Source organism: Prosopis cineraria, unplaced genomic scaffold (assembly GCF_029017545.1).
Source record: "Prosopis cineraria cultivar Desert tree isolate PC_DT_omini unplaced genomic scaffold, ASM2901754v1 PC3, whole genome shotgun sequence".
Lineage (NCBI taxonomy): Eukaryota > Viridiplantae > Streptophyta > Magnoliopsida > Fabales > Fabaceae > Prosopis > Prosopis cineraria.
Genome location: NW_026555334.1, coordinates 39,628,199 through 39,644,369, shown reverse-complemented (window position 1 = coordinate 39,644,369; position 16,171 = coordinate 39,628,199). Strand labels below are relative to the sequence as shown.

The 16,171-nt window shown below is 35.3% G+C and overlaps 3 protein-coding genes across 6 annotated transcripts; 1 reads left to right on the top strand and 2 right to left on the bottom strand.

Annotated features, from left to right (window-relative positions):
* Nucleotides 1-24: 24 nt before the first annotated feature.
* Nucleotides 25-5,769, top strand: LOC129307463 (uncharacterized). 3 transcript variants are annotated; one of them, XM_054948438.1, is made up of 15 exons: nt 25-301; nt 558-720; nt 898-977; nt 1,058-1,187; nt 1,315-1,403; nt 1,484-1,637; nt 1,715-1,914; nt 2,114-2,313; nt 2,407-2,502; nt 2,607-2,728; nt 3,378-3,479; nt 3,872-3,981; nt 4,115-4,202; nt 4,683-4,882; nt 5,265-5,769. In XM_054948438.1, exons 2-15 carry the CDS (start codon nt 610-612, stop codon nt 5,479-5,481), a joined length of 1,899 nt encoding a protein of 632 aa, XP_054804413.1. In that variant the 5' UTR covers nt 25-301; nt 558-609; the 3' UTR covers nt 5,482-5,769. The 3 variants fall into 3 exon arrangements, with proteins under 3 accessions (XP_054804413.1, XP_054804411.1, XP_054804412.1); XM_054948436.1 differs by having other exon boundaries at nt 2,404-2,502; XM_054948437.1 differs by having other exon boundaries at nt 537-720; nt 2,404-2,502.
* A 1,054-nt stretch (nt 5,770-6,823) lies between these two features.
* Nucleotides 6,824-9,416, bottom strand: LOC129306706 (arginine-specific demethylase JMJ22). The gene is made up of 2 exons (XM_054947418.1): nt 8,064-9,416; nt 6,824-7,254 (listed from the first exon to the last, which is right to left on the bottom strand). The coding sequence occupies exons 1-2, from the start codon at nt 9,359-9,361 to the stop codon at nt 7,014-7,016; spliced, it is 1,539 nt and encodes a 512-aa protein (XP_054803393.1). The 5' UTR covers nt 9,362-9,416; the 3' UTR covers nt 6,824-7,013.
* A 1,528-nt stretch (nt 9,417-10,944) lies between these two features.
* LOC129304614 (myosin-binding protein 7-like) lies at nt 10,945-14,720 on the bottom strand. Of its 2 annotated transcripts, none has more exons than XM_054944335.1 (4): nt 14,317-14,720; nt 12,590-14,195; nt 12,045-12,091; nt 10,945-11,355 (listed from the first exon to the last, which is right to left on the bottom strand). In XM_054944335.1, the coding sequence occupies exons 2-4, from the start codon at nt 13,940-13,942 to the stop codon at nt 11,247-11,249; spliced, it is 1,509 nt and encodes a 502-aa protein (XP_054800310.1). In that variant the 5' UTR covers nt 13,943-14,195; nt 14,317-14,720; the 3' UTR covers nt 10,945-11,246. The 2 variants fall into 2 exon arrangements, with proteins under 2 accessions (XP_054800310.1, XP_054800311.1); XM_054944336.1 differs by having other exon boundaries at nt 12,590-14,075.
* Between the last annotated feature and the right edge of the window lie 1,451 nt (nt 14,721-16,171).

Here is a 16,171-nt window from a genome sequence, read left to right as displayed (position 1 = left end):
CGATCATTTCTGGATAGTGGAAGCTCCTCAACACACGAGACTCCCGAACGGTCGGAAACGGCGTCGTGCTCACGGCGTCAGAAACAGGAGGGAAATCAAATTGCTTTTGAAAGCAATTCACTTTCGCCGCTAATTTTCTCATTCTCTGCCATCTCAGTTCACTCAGTTTACTCCCCCTCCTCTCCTCCAAACTCAGGCCTGAGTCTGCCCTAAGGTCGTCTTTAGGGCGAAACTTATGCGAAATCCGGGACTTGATACAGTCTCAGTTTAAGGGCATATTGTATTTTACCTAAGAATGGAGGTAAGATGAAATCAATCTTTTGATTCCTTAGCTTCTGAATTGCTTCCGGTCTTTATATGTACTACTACTGGGAATAATCTTGGTCGCGATCCTGCGTTCTTTGCTCCTATTATCACTATTAGAATCGCGGCTTCGTCGACTTAAATCAGATATGCCAATGCTTAAAATGTTTATTCCATCATTGTGGACATTTTGATTTTGATTTTTTTAAAAAATTCATCTCGCATCTCACTAGGTCTACTTCAATTAATCATAGGACGTGCTTTGATTGGTAAGAAAGCTGCAATTGTGGTTTTCGAAGCCAAGGCATGGCAAAAGTTGTTGCTCCAAGTTCGTTACTCCATCGCTCTCATCTAATTGGCTCAGGGCCTCGAAATAGTGATACAATAATGAAAAGAAAGACGCCATCAGAATTGAGGGTAAGTCTCTCTCTCTCTCTCTTTTTAAATTAAAGCGTCCAATTACGTGATTCTGATATATATGCCAGTCCGATTAATTTCAGCATCTTTTCATTGATATTGATTACTATTAATGAACTGTTGTGGAATGCTGAGGCAGAAATTTTCATGTCTATATCATCTTTATTTTGTTGGCAGGGAGAACAGTTGCAGCGGGCTAGTGCTGTGACTGTGGACCTTACAGATGAATCTCCGTTGCCTTTGAGCAGTACTTCAAAGTGAGCTTCTTCTGATTCTCGTTGAATTTGTTATTTCATAATTTGTTGACAGCTTGCTTGATTTATGTTTGCAACACCAGTGACGTGGATAATGGGCTTAAAAGGCCAGGGCTATCAAGGAATTCAAAATTCATTGATACACGCGTTGATGATGTATTTCCTGCCAAAAAGTCCAGGTTTAGAATGACTTCTGGAAAAGAAAACGCAAAGGTTATTACATTTGTACAAGACATGTGACTTACGCTGAGTTTTTTCTGTTCACATCCTCGTTAGATGGAAAATCTCTGACTGCTAACGTGTTTCGAATTGAACTAAGTAACCTTGTTATTATGTTTAGGAAAATACATCTACGGAGAAAACTAGCACCCTGAAGAATCCCTATGTTCTTACTAATTTGACTACCACAAAACAGCAAGGGATATCATGGTTTGCCTTGTTTCCTATGTGTTCTCTTTAGTTCAAATTTATAATTTCCCTGTGTTGATTTTCTTTGTAACTGCTTTCAGCTTAGAGAATACTGTTGCTTCTAGTGAAGTAAGCAAAGATAGTACATTGCAGTCTGGTCATACAATCGAAAAGTGCAGCCAAGGAAAGTTCCTCACTGTAACTGAGCTTTCATCATCTGCTGATAGATCTTCAGGCTTGGCAGCTATTGACATGGTATACATTGGCGGATTTCTTTTCTTTTTACGTACTTATATGTTGGGTGCCATTTGTAAACATGTTTTAAAATACAGGGTAATGCATTAAGAGGACTAGCTGCCCCAGAACTAAATGTGGGTTGTGGTTTAGCTGCTAATTCATCTAAAAGACTTGGAGATAGTGCATCAACCACTGTGGGCAATTTTATCAATGAGTGCCATGTACCTGGCCATAAGGCTCCTCTGGATCTTACACTAAAAACTAGTATGCGTGTTGTATCTTCTTCTGTGAATTGGTGAGTACATTGGATGGACCGACATCTTACCATTGATAATGAAGGGGAATGGCATGCAATTTTCACTTTGTTAGTACTGCTGCATTCATTGATGTGATTTATTTGAATACTTTATTGCCTGCTTACTTTGTTGGTCTCAGCTATCCTTGGTGTTCTTGGTTGTTATCCTGTTTATTTTTTGTTGATTTCTGAACTTCAGGATTCAGAGGTCATTTATGCGCCGAACCATGCCTCATTTCACCTTCAAACATGGCACTTTCAAGGGTCAAAATATGAGGGGTCATTCACATCTCACATCTAATTCTGATGACTTTGAAGTTTTGCATTCATGGACGTATCCTCAATCCATCCTCCCACCTTCTGTCATATCAGTGTTGAGCTCATCAACAGCTGATGGAGGTTGTCAGGCAGCTTTTTAACTTTTTGCATTTCCAGTCTCTTCCTTGTTTTCTCCCTCTTTATTAAGGTGGATGTTTCCCTTTTGTGCAGTAGAATTGGATTTCTTAAATAAACGGCAGATACATTGGGAAGAATCTTTCCGGAATCTCTATTACATGCTTCGTAATAATACATGTGGCATCTTTTATGGTGATAACATCCCCTCACTAGTTCCACTGCCTTATTTATTGTTTTGAATTTGAATTTGAATGGAAACCAAGTATTAATCTTCCTGTGTTTCCTCCATCCTCTAGTTTGCACTTCTCAGTTTGTGGTGATGTTCACCGGCAGTGATGGTTCTGATAGATCCATATCCTCTTGCAATGCTTATATCTCTCAGTCAACTAGAGGCTTGAGATCATTATTAAGAGAGCATGTAAGAATAAATTCACAAATTCCTCACTTTGATGGGTGCTTTGTGCTTATTTGTCACTGCTTACTCAGTATTCACTCTCTGCCTAGTATACTTTTCTCTCATAGCTTGTTATTTCCTGTACTGGATACACAGGATAAGAGTAATTTACCTTTGATAGAATATTTTCTAGGCAGATCTCAGTGAAACTACCTGTTAAGTTATGTTTGCTAGTATTGCTACATAGCATGTCATTGAACTGTGGAGGGGAGTAGGGAAAAAGTAAGGGATATGAACTAGGGATCAAACCCAAGACAATAAGCTTATCCTGTTTGATGGTTAGACTAGCATAATATAGCTATAAGCTAATTGGTGTTGCTTATTAGTTATTTGTTGCTTATACATGTGAAAATAATAAAAAATCTACTAGGTTATCCTCATTTGGTGGTTTTTTTTTCCATTTCCTTTTTCTTTCTTTCTTTCTTTCTTGCCAAAATCCTCATTTGATGGCTAAACTGCTCAATATCATGACTTGAAAAAAGGTCGTATATTTGTTTTGTGAAATTAAAGATTCTCCTATTTTTAGTCTTATACTTGATATTGAAATGTGTGCCCTAATATTTATTTAGTAATCATGTTTATACTTATTTTTGGCCATATCCCTGTTGACTAGGATGTTTCTTTCTCTATGCCTCTTTGCCATTCTAAAGTGGAGCAGATTGCTACTGAACACCTGGTTGAGCTATCAGAAATAGAAAGGCATAATCTAGGGCAGGTTTGAATCAATAGACCGTTCATGTTATTCATTTTCTTATGCAATGCCTGATTTATGCCTTGCTTTGACTAGGGATCTACAACTAGTTAATAGCGTTCTTTATAATTGTCTCCATAAGTCTAACTGGCTTGACAAAATTTCTGTTGGCTTCAATTATTGGCTGTCTGATGATAATGTATGGCCTTTTCATTAATGGAAGTTCGCCTTTATTTGAGTTTTTGGTATCTTCTCGTATATGTCAACACTTATTAAGAATTTAAGATTATTGTAGGGAAAATGATTGTCCTTATTGTATCTGTCTAGTGCTCCCAATACAGGGCTATCAGTTAACTTCACCATGTATAATTTTTATATTTTTGAGTTGATTGTTGCTTTCTGTGAACAAATTGCAGACTCGAAGAATGAGATCCTTCTCTGATGTTGACAATACCCCAGAATCTTTACTGGTTTTCAGTGGCAACATGAATGTACACGGTTTATATGACCTTTTACTAAATTACAGGTGACTATTGAACCAATTAATGGTAACTTTCTTCTAATGTTTCTGTCCAGATTTTCCATATCATGTTAGTGGGTTATGCGAATTTGTTGTTTACTCAATTTCTGGCTTGTTGACTAGTTCCTTTTGTCTGCAGATCTTTCTTTACCTCACTATCTGCTATGGATGTCCCTGTATTATGTTCTCCTGTTCCGTTTCAAAATGCTGCCATTTCTTCTCCTGATGTATGTCATACCTTTGTGTTCTCCCCTAATAATTGTCACACCCTATTATTGCTCTTTTTTTAGCATCTAGATGTTTAGTTGATTGCTGAACTGTCGAGATAATCCTTTTACCTACATCATTACCTACACCACTTGAGAAAGAACAGGTATTGACACCTCACTTGTGGAATTTATTATGGTTAATTTGGGGTTAGGTAACACCTACCATCCTGAAACATTTAACAAACCTTCAAAAGCAGTTGCCAGTAGTTGCTTAATCTTTTGAATATGCATGCTGGACTAGTGATGATAAGATTTATCAGTATCCTCCAAATAAGCACTTATACTTCCCTTGAAAATTGAATGTTTGCTGTAAACTCGCTCAAGTAAATTTGCTATGCTAGTGCTACCAGTAGAGAAATCTGCTTAATTGAGATACATTGGTTATTTTTCTTGCCATGAAACAAGAGATGATTGGAGCATAATGACACCCCTTTGTAGATTAAATGCATGGAGATGAAACGGGCTGAACAAATTGCTGCCTCCTATGATGAATCATATAGGAGAGATGCTGAAATTACCCAAGGTTCATCAGATGGCCTTTGTTGTAGTATTGAAATCAAAGATACGATTCTTCCACCATGGATTATTTCTGGTATATGTTCATTGATGAGTTCTGAAGGAAGAAAATTTGAGGCAAGGTATGGATAGCTTCTGCATGATGATACCCTGTCGCTACTTTGAATTGTTTGGGAAGGACCAAATTCATGCGGTCTGTACAATGAAGTGGTTCCTGTGCGTGGAACGAATATTGTATTAATTCAGCACGATCTAGGACGTTAGGTTGTCCCTCCTCGTTTCCTAGCTTAGCTGCTTCAATCTATGTTTGGGTTTCATGGTCTTGTCAACCTTCAGTCATTCTCAGTCATCAGGAATCCCAAAACAAGCTGAATATTTCTTGATCATGAGCTATATCTTGAGTGATGTGCTGGGTTTGTGACATGCTATTTAATCAAGTAAAAAAGATGTGTCAGATTTTGTTATTTGGCCCTTAAATGATGTTTTCTTTTTTGTGGCTTACAGTTTTGTGACAGAACCGAGCTCAATTGGCTTGAATGTTGCTTTGAATTCAACTTGTGAGAAATCAGGTTCTAAAGCTGCAGGTGGTGGAAGCTTGCAAAACTGCAATGATACATTTGGCATTCCTGGAGCCATAGTCATCTCTGGCTTGCAGCCATGCTCGCTAAAGGGCCTAAAGTACTCTGATGATTCTTATACAGCTTCTCTATCGCCTGTATAATTTTATCCTCTACAAATAATTCTGGTTTCCATCACGGTGCTGACTAATTATTTCAAACCTTACAGTTTCGGAGTTTCTTCCCAGGTAAAAAAAAATTCCCATGCATTTTTCATATCTACCTTCGAAGAACAGGTTGTAACAAGAATGTGTAATATGTCAAACCAATTGTAATTTTTGCAAGCATATCCTTATTTGGTGGTGATCCGCTTAAACTCTAGGAATGCACAGCATGTGTAATATTTGGATTTGAACCATAGCAGAATGTTGACCATTTTCCCCCATTTTCAATTTTTTTTCTTCTATGCTGAATGGTGAATATAGACACATGGATTTTACTGCTCGTCAGAATTGCTGATGATTTCAGCAAGGAAAGAAGAAAAGAAAAAAGGAAAATCCTCCCGATCTGCTTGACATGTATAGAAATGTCTGTATAGTTTGGATTAGGGATTCACAAAGGTGGTGGGAGGGAAACAACCATAAACATGGAGCCTATACTTATTTCACTCTTGGTTTACACAAGGTGTAGTTATTGCAGAGGATTCAATGCGAGGGTATGCATGCATCGACATTTAGATTTATCAGTCCCGAAAGAAGTGTAAATTTAGATACTTTAAATAAATGCATTAATCTCATGACATGCAAATTTGGAATATGTGCATCAAGTTTTGAGCATTCAAAAAACAAATTCTTTTAACTCTTGTGCTTGAATTTATTTTGTAATTTTTATTTCCTCCCATTTTTATAAGTCATTTTTAACCAATTTACCAAAACTAATGTGAGTTAATTAGAATAATAAAATTATCCTAAAAATAAATCGGTTTTCAATTTTGTCTTTAGATTTTAAAAAGGGTGATTTGATGTGTAAGAAGAGTTTTCTTAAAAATTAAAATATTACACTCTTTTTTTTAAGAATTTGCTAGAAAGTATTTTTGACATTGTAAATCAAATGTTACTTAAAAAAAAGAAAGAAAGAAAAAATGACTTATATAAATGACCAAGAAAACTTTTTAAAACATGGCTTATAAAAAAGATTGAAGAGCACAAATAATTCTTATGAATAATTGAAGTTTTATAAATTTTAAATCTAGTTTTTGGTTTTGCTACTAATTTTTTTTGTTTAGTTTTTCTATGATTATAATGTAATAACTTAACATTCAAAACTTCTGTAATTAACGTAAAAAATAATAACAATATAACTCATGATGGTATGAACCATATAAATCAAAAAGATAAAATCGTAGAGTAGACGCGTGAGTGAATTTGATAGTGCAGTGATAAAAGTCTGATGGAGACTTCAAGATTTCAACAAAAAAAAAAACAAAACAAAACAAACAAGCAAACAAACGGACAAACAAATTTTTAAACTACAGCAGATTGCCAAAAATTGGTGATCACCATGAAAAATTGAAAATGATAATTCTGTAAGATACAAAAATGAAAGTAAATTTAATGAATGACGAATTAAGACGATGATTTGTATGATGCACCTGAACTGTGGATTAGCAAAATTGATTATTGCTTCTTGCCTCCCTCTAGAAAGAGAACTTAAAAGCTCCTACTTTAGAATCCGTGACAGAATCCCAGAAGGAAAGTTTCCTCTGCTGAATCTGTTTCTCTCTCTCATTCCGCGTCAGCTCATCAATTATTCCAGGAAAAGAATCCTCGATAGCATTTCTAAACTTATCATACAAATTCACTCGATCTCTTGTTCCAGATACTAGTACGCTCGCATTTGGCCTTTTAAGAAAATCCAAGACATTAAGCAAGTTTCTCCTGCAACAAATTACCACAACGAGTTCTGTCAAAGAAAGAATTTCCATCCTGCACCATTTGAGATTACAAAATATGCAAAATACAAAGGTGAAACCAAATTAAACACTACACAAATGTTAAATCATTAAATTGTTTAGCAATTAGTTTTTCATGAATTTTAAGCAATTTTCAAGTTGTTTATACAACCACAAGGATGACAGGGTGGGGAAAATTGAAATTTGCCAACTGTATCAGAAGAGATAATAGACATTACAGCATTAGCTTGAATGTGAAATTTCCATGTTCGGTTTCAGGTACAAAGAACCAAATTCACTGAGCCACAAAAACTTGTCTTAACCACTAACTAATAAAAACATGTCATGGTTTTAACATTAAAATCAAGCACTTGATTACTCAGAGTGCAAAACCTGACAAGCCAAACAACTTCACGATGTCATTATACAGTTTTAGACCCTAGCCTCTGAAGCTGGAACTACTACCATGATGTATTAAAAAAGAAGAAGAAGAAGAAGAAGACAAAAGTCAATGGAGAAACAGAAGAATGTAGAAGCCTATAACTACTTCCCAATAGTCAACGGAATGATCAAAAGGTAGAACACCATATTGCTACCACGAGTGAATGAAGAAACCAAATCAAGTGAGCCATAACACTCCTGCATATAATTTTAATGAAAGCATAGCTTGTTCAAACCTAAAGAAATCAACTTTCAAAAAAGTGGGCTACAAATTAGTTTGCGTAGATTGATAATATACTACTCAATACGATACTATTAATTAAACTAACTACAGAAAGCAGTACAGAATCTTACCTGCTGACATAATTTTGGGTTATAGCTATGGACTCCTCCAAGTTGATCACCAAATGCCACCATCCATTAGGCACAAAGACAAGCTCCCCAGCTTTGCAGATACACTCAATAGGTTTCTTCATCCAACTTTTTGTCGCGCAGTAAAAGTTCATGAACCACTCAATTATTGAAACAGGAGATGCAACCTCTGCACCATCAGGGCTAGGATGAACTCCAGGTGGAATGACATCAGGAGGAAATAATATCCACTTCTTGGAGCCCTTGATCACAGCATTCCAAGCTGAAGTTGAATTTGGATCAACGTGGAAAGATGATCCTGATCCAGCTGGACCAACAATAATCCACCTGTAGTCAGGTCTCTCTTTGCCCAAGACACTAAACAAGTCCTCCTGGAAGTAAGCTGGCACTTCATAATGTGAATCCAACTTTGGAACTTTTTCAGCAAATTTTGGATCAAACAAGTACAATGGTCTTTCTTCCCTCACTTGAACTGAATACTCAAAGTAGTCTTCAAGCCTCATCTCTACTGGCCCGACTGAAAACTTAACATCGCCACACAACTGCACCAAATAATCACTATCCCATTTTTTCAGCGCATCCCAATTATCAAGACATCCTTCCAGCAATACCGGCTTATTAGTCTCCTCAAAATTCTTCACAAATTCTTCAACCGAAATGCCCTTTTTGCGAACTATATTATCTCTTACCAGCCATTCGGGTTTCATTTCAAGATTAGCACAGAGCCAACTTTGGAAAAGATAATCAGAATAAAAATCTTTCACTTTCAAATTCTGGACGGCAATATTTGATACATCAAATAAAGGGTAGTAAGTACCAATATAAGTTGATTTCCAAGACCCATTGTACCGAAAGCCATCACTAAGATTTTCCAACACGAGATTTCTCCAAATGGGTTCATGATTGGTGAAAACATAAAAGGACTTGCTCACAGTTGCTAAAACCCCCAAGTCGTTCCCATTTAACAACCCCAGAATTTCAAGAACAAGCTCGTCTGTCAGAGTGTGCAGATTACCTAAACCTGTATCTCTGCAGTTGATAGAACCAGGGTTGAGATAAAGATTGCCCAAAGGCTGCACCCAGTAAGTATGTGATGGAGCAGAACTTTTGAGCCTGAAACCTTCAGTATCTTCTTTCACTCCTTCTCGGTCTAGATATTCAATGTTATGGGAAATGCACTTTTGCTTATGGATAGCGGATGGACTTTTGAGTTTGCTCTTGTTTCTGTTCTTTTTCTTGATCCTTCTTGCACGGTACCAGAAGCTCTTGAAGCTAAGCATTGTGGAAGTTGAGGGCGTTGCACTGATGCCGAAACCTAAAAAGAAAGCTGAAGGTGATTCCGAAAACGCGTTTCCATCCTACTCGAAACGTTCCGGCTTGTACACGAAAACGCTTTTGAAAATATTTTGCTGAAATGTCGCTTGCAGTATATTCTTTACTTTTTTTTTAAATATATATATCATTTTTACCATAAAAAACTAACATTACAATAATAATCTTTATCCCACTAAATGATATCAGTTATATCAATTATACTATACTATTATATTTTATCATTAACTAAATTTTTAAAAATATTATTAATTAGGAGGTTTTGTCTAACAATTTTTGTAAATATTTTCTTCATCCTTCATATTATTTATATGATTTGAGATTACATGTTTCACCTTTTTCATTAGTGCCTCCCACGTTCTTTTCTATACATAACTACTACAAAATAATTTTCTATTATTTTTTTCTTAATAGATGTCCTACTCATTTTTTTATATATATATGTTCATTTTAAATTTTATCTTTTTATGTCTGCTTGCATGTTCATTTTAATATTCTCATCTTTATTAACCCAAATTTATACTCTTGTTGTCTCTTAAGATCCAACATTTACTATCATATAATATAATTGAGTTTATAGTAGGTTGATAAAACTTTCTTTTTAAGTTTATTAGGTATATTTTGATTATAAATAACTCATTTAGCCTTTCTCTATTTAAACCATTTAACTTATATTTTATTTTCAACATTTTTATCATATTGAATAATAGCTTTCAAATATCTTAATTTTTTCACTTCAGATATAATTTAATTTCCTAATCTTACTTCTAAATTACTATACCTCTTATCAAAATTGTGATGCAAATATTTCATCTTATTCTTATTCAAGCGGATTCCAAGATGCACTTCCATAAAAAAAAAACTAATATCAATATACAGTTAAAATTTATAAAAAAAATTATATTTTATAAATCGTTTGTATATTTTTTAAAATTTTTCTTCAATCTTTCTTTGCACATAATGTTGACTTTGTATATTCTTCACATGTTTTAATATGATTTACAAATAGATAGATGAGTATAATTTTCAAGAAATTTTAAGTTTTTTTAAGTAACTACTAGAAAATTGGAAAAATTGCTCAATTTAGCCTCCACTTGTTCAGTTAAAAAATAAATAAATAATAGGAATAAAAGAATAGTAAAATAATAATACACACTTATTTTATTTATATGTAACATGTTTATTTTGTTACAAATATTTAATATTTAATAATTATTTTTAATTATTTGTTAAAATTGAATACCATTTTTATTTTTTATTTTTAGTCTACGTTTAATATCTCCCAATCTCGGCATCTTTCCCAACCGTGCCCATAATATAAGTGAAAACCCAATATATATATATATATATATATATTAGACATATGGGAAAATCCATTCAAACACAGAAAGGTGATATTCTAGATATTGTTCTAAATTACATGCAGCTGGTTTAACCTTCGGAAAAGGGATAATAATATTAACGAAGGCTCAACAAGTTCATTAGAGGGGCCTGAGAAAGCTATATACTATGTACATTGCAGGAAGAGACGGAGAGTTAAGAAACTTGCATTGAACTTAAGATTATGAAACATTATGTATGCCATGTACAGGTTATTCGAGCAAATCATGCTCACTTCATTTTTCACAAAACAACCAACAAATTACATTCAATTTCATGCAAAGAATACAAAAGAACGAATGAACTAACAATGCATAAAACACCACACTTCCCACGAGAAAAAATATTTAAAAGAAAAAAAAAGATATATCTCCTCGCAATAGTGGGGTTAAAATTGAGTTGGTGCTTCCCTTTTTGGGCTCTGCGCTGTGGGCTGATACAGGGATTCAAGAACTAAACTCTGAGTTCTGTGCTAGAAAGACATCTCCATTGCCTTGCACGAGGCCCATTATCCAGAAGCGTTTGCAAGCCGACGCCGTTGGCTGATTGCCCGAACGTATACCTGGAGTTAACCATTTCAGATCATTTGGTCAACAATCGCTTAGAAAGTAAACTGTAAGACAATTGCTTATCCTCTGGAGTCTGGACCCACAAAATCAGACAAGTCATGGACACAGTAAAATTGCCATTTGGATAAAATGCCTAAGCTTTGAGACAACGGTTTATATATAAAGCAATCCATAATTCTCAGATCCAACTTCACAAGTTCCCGCATAAGACCTTCAAACATCCTCTCTCTCCCTTAGTCCCTAAATATTCTCTTCCTTCATATAGTGTTTTATAAGTATTGGCTACATTAAATTCAAAGTACGGTGTTGTCTTTCAGACAAAAAACTGTTTAGGTGGTTATAAGAGTTCAAGCATGACCTCGCATAATAGCATTCTATTATATTGATAGAAACATGAATATGAACACAATGATGAAAACACGATGCCATCAAAAACATTTTTCTCCTTTTAGTTCAATGTCATATAAATGAGGACACGCCATGCAAATGAAGGCAACATTCCAATTTTCTCTTTACTGCTCCAATTTAGAGTAGATTCAGGTGAAATTAAGGTTTAATATTCTCTTCAATTTTATACTTATTTATCCTACTTTTGTTATCCAAAGTTTTACCTCCAAATTTCATTCACCGCAAAATAATCCCTCCAATTTTACCCCTTAACAGAGTATTACTCTCTACTTACTTGCTTTGGCGTGCCTTCTTCCTCCATGAAAGAGCAGCTGTGATTGTCTGAACACAAAAGAGAAAAATAAAATATATCAAGTGAGAACATAAAAATCTTCACTTACGAGTGATAGGCATAAAAGCAATTTATTTGTTAAATGAGCAATGCAAACAGGGAAACAGCACGTGTTTCTAAATGATTCTATGGTAGCCGGGAGTTTTCCTTTCTTTCTTCCTTTTTTTTATAAAAAAAAAAAAGGGCTTTGTATGGACAGCAAAGGGTGGCAGATGATATCTTTCATAGAGAGAACAATCTTTGATATGAAAGGAAAACAGCCAGCATGAGTAATATCTGCTGTTAAATTTTAGAGTAAAACTTCGTATGCGTTCACTTGATAAATTAGCTTCAAAGGCATCTCTAGAATTTCGGAATTCATGACTCAGTTTCGCAGAAACTTAAAGCAATAAAGTTCAACCAAATGATAAATAATATCAACAATATATAAGAGATCAGATATAGCAGAAGCACACGCATTGCATTCACGAAACCATTGTTTTATTTACCTTAATGATAGACGAAAATCCGCCAACAGATGGCCTTTTCACTGCCATTCTTCTTTGGGGTGACATCTCTTTGCATAAATGTTGAGCTATTTCCCTCAGTAACACAATCTGTGCTTTATCAGTACTCATTGAAATGATTGTCTGCTTCATTGATTCCCTATCAGCCTCAAGTGCCTGGAGCCTCATTGATAACTTTTTAATGTCAGGGTCTTCATATCCAAAAACATTGTCAACCCTTGGAGTGGTTGAATAATCTTCATAAACACCAGATACAGGTTTGGACTCTTTAATACCATTTTGGGGGCCACTATGAATAGAGTCGATGGTATAAACTCTGTCACCAGTGTCGTCACCAGCTTCTGATGCATTGTCTACCCTTTTCAAGTTGGATAGATCCTCTGGCAGTGCGATATGATCAATCTTCCGAAAGGAAGAACTAAGTTTAGGAGAATCCACAAAAGATTCAGGTCTCATCTCTCTACCCATTCCAGCATATGTACTAGAGTCACCAGAAAATTTCCTCGAATGTTTACTTGGTCGAGGAGACTGCCCAACTATCACCTTCTCTAGAATATTTTTTCCTGAAATATCCCCATCCACCTGGCTATAAGTGGGATTTCTTTCCATTTGACATATCCTATTTTCCAAATTCCTCAATCGATCACGAGGGGTTTCACCAAATGCATATTTCTCAACGTCCACGTCATCAGCATCCCTGGCAGCATTATGTGTTTCATTTACATTGCACTTCAACGGAGGGTATTCATGGATGGAAGGTTCATATTCAGCATCAATATCTTCCATATACAGACTCCTACCATCTGCTTCAGACTCAGTGAGCCCATAGCTCATCATCCTATGCTTATAAGCCTGCACTTCACAAGTAAGTGACTCGATTGCTTGTTCTCTTTTATACAACAAATCCTCAAATGCTAGGACTTCCTCCCGATCATGCAACATCTTCTCCTCCACAAAGGATTTGAACTGCCGGGCTTCCATTTGAATCTCTGCCTTCTCCCTCTGCAACCTTAATATCATTGACATGGCCTCGTTTGCAGCTGTCGATGAAGCATTTCTCTCTTCCTCCAGCTCAGCATATAAATCTTGTATAGTTTCCTGTTGTCTGCTAACTATCTCGCGCAATGCAGCACATTCATTCTCAATTTGGACCCTTGCAACTGAAAAGTAATTCAAGGCAGGTAGAAACAATTGGTTACCCCGTTCAAACTCATCATGCTTCCGTTTAACAGAACGAATCCAAGTGCCCGGAGATTCAGCTACCAAAGAACATCTACACCCACCGTCGCAACATTTTACCAATTGGCTGGAAAATGGAGCTGCGTCCGATTCCATTTCAAATTAACATCCAAACGCGAAGAATTTGTAAATCAATAATAATAGAACAAATTATAGCAATGCCCTCTTTCCATGCCAAGCGCTCCTTTATTTTGTCGGTCCCCCTCAGATCAAACAATCAACCCCGAACCTACGCCCAAGAAAAGAAAGACGCCTGCCCATTAAAAATATCACGGCGAATAATTTTCAAATACCAGCTCTGAAAATCGTTTATAATTATCATTCACCTTTCAGGATAAATGCTCGAAGCCTTGCCAGATAAAAGGATTTCCAAATAAATTAGTCTTTCCCAGAACAAATATAGGAAAAAGATGAATTGTTTTTTTTTTTTTCAAAAAAAAAGAAAGTAAGGGAAAAAGATCGAAACTCACCTTGAAAAAAAAAATCGGTTGGGGGAATCAAGAGGAGCCGGCGAAGGCAAAGAGAGCACAACCGCGAACACCAGAACCTCAATGGCTTCTCACACTTGTCCCCGCGAATGCACAAGCGGGAACGGTGTTTGGAGGGAAGGAAAATTGAAGGGTCAGGGGAAAGTAAAGAAGAGGGAGAGAGAAAATGATCCCCAAGAAAATCCTTTTTATCTATTTGTGATTTGTGATTGTAATTCTCATTTTTAGAATTTTAGGTTTGTTTATTATATATTATTATTCGCCTCAGTTCGAGTTTCAAAGAGACGATATGTTTTGTGCTAATGGTCCCTTTCTCTTCCTCCAGACAGAGAGAGAGAGAGAGAGAGGGAGGGAGAGAGGGCAGGCAGAGCAGAGGGACGCGAGAGATGTACGGTCGAAGAGTGAAGGTATGGTGAAGCCATCGCGTTCGTGACTCTGACCTGTTCCATGCCGCTTTGTTGGATTTTACAACTGCCTGGTTTTATCCATTCTCATTTTGTCCGCTTTCTTTTTTATTGATTATCATTATCGCATCATTTTCTTTTATTTCCTCTTTTGTTTTAAAATTATTTTGTAAAGTACTCTGCTTTATTTCATTTACAAGTCAATTTTAATTTTTTATTAAAATTTAAAAATTATAGTGAATACTTAATGTGATGTCTTATAATGCCTTTTCTCATTTTCATTGATACCTTTTTTTTGATTTAAATTATGAGCTTAGATCTGCATGATGTATGGACAATGAATCATGCTATGTGATGTACTCTGTTAATATATTATCAAATATTGATATTCATTCTTGCGCTTCCTTAATACTCCATGCAAACCTCATGAATACACTATACACTAACTACTTGTTCGTTATTATGGTCTAATTTAGGTACCTGGCTAATGATGTCAATATTTGACCTTTTTGGTTTGTTTTCCTGCCTTCTCTGGCCTCTTTGGATCCCAGCATGACGAAATTGTTACCGTTCTTCCCTCAAAGAAATACCCTCTCTTTTGAAAAGAAGTGCTCTCATTTTATATACTTTCTCAATTAATATTTTTGAATAGATGGAGTAGAAGTTAGGTCAATTACCGCATCGAATCTAAATGATAAAAAGTTAAATTATTGATATTGTTTAAAATGAAAACAAATTTTACAGAATATCCTTATTAATATTTTTTAAAAAATTTCTTTCTCATATATAATACTTTAATCAAAAAATTGTAAAATAAAAAATTATAAAAAATATTTATACAAAATCACTGGAAAAAAATAATTTCTTCTAGACCAAGGGAGTAGAGCAATAATTTTTTTGTTGCGCAGGCATTTTAATTCTTGCAAACCTGTTTTGGATTTTTGTTTTATCTTTTGGTGAGCTTTATTTTGGATTTTAATTCATAAATGAAGAGCTCTCGGCCACATTGTCTCTTGAAATACATGTATGGTTTTCGTTCTCTAATATTGTGTTTTTTTAAATACCTGTATCATTATAATTGTTCTCTCATACATGTGTGTGACTAGAAAACATAATTTATTACAAGTTTGAGGCAATTTCTATTTATGAATTAATTTAATTTAAGAATTAGCCATATCTTCTTCACCAATTGAGTTTTTTTTTTTTTTTTTTTGGGTTGCCTGAGAGACTTTACAGTTAAATAAGACCAGTTATATAGAACCCACCTGGTTCAACAATACGATGCATGAGACTTGTGCATGCTCGTTTGGGCGAAGAATTATGATACCCATCATTGAACTTATACGCCGTGAACAGGAAAATCTTTATTTTCATTCCCGGATTTGTGTTGTTTCATCCAAAATTTAAATAAACACTTCTCAGAAGAAGTCTCG

Coding starts and splice junctions, on each gene's coding strand:
- LOC129307463 (XM_054948436.1), top strand. CDS start 610: ATGGCAAAAGTTGTTGCTCCAAGTTCGTTACTCCATCGCTCTCATCTA. Junction 978..1,057: donor CCTTTGAGCAGTACTTCAAA/GTGAGCTTCTTC, acceptor TTGCAACACCAG/TGACGTGGATAATGGGCTTA. Junction 2,314..2,403: donor CTCATCAACAGCTGATGGAG/GTTGTCAGGCAG, acceptor CCTTTTGTGCAG/TAGAATTGGATTTCTTAAAT.
- LOC129306706 (XM_054947418.1), bottom strand. CDS start 9,361: ATGCTTAGCTTCAAGAGCTTCTGGTACCGTGCAAGAAGGATCAAGAAA. Junction 7,255..8,063: donor ACCCAAAATTATGTCAGCAG/GTAAGATTCTGT, acceptor AATTTGTTGCAG/GAGAAACTTGCTTAATGTCT.
- LOC129304614 (XM_054944335.1), bottom strand. CDS start 13,942: ATGGAATCGGACGCAGCTCCATTTTCCAGCCAATTGGTAAAATGTTGC. Junction 12,092..12,589: donor GATTTTCGTCTATCATTAAG/GTAAATAAAACA, acceptor TTTTGTGTTCAG/ACAATCACAGCTGCTCTTTC. Junction 11,356..12,044: donor AAGAAGGCACGCCAAAGCAA/GTAAGTAGAGAG, acceptor GGTTAACTCCAG/GTATACGTTCGGGCAATCAG.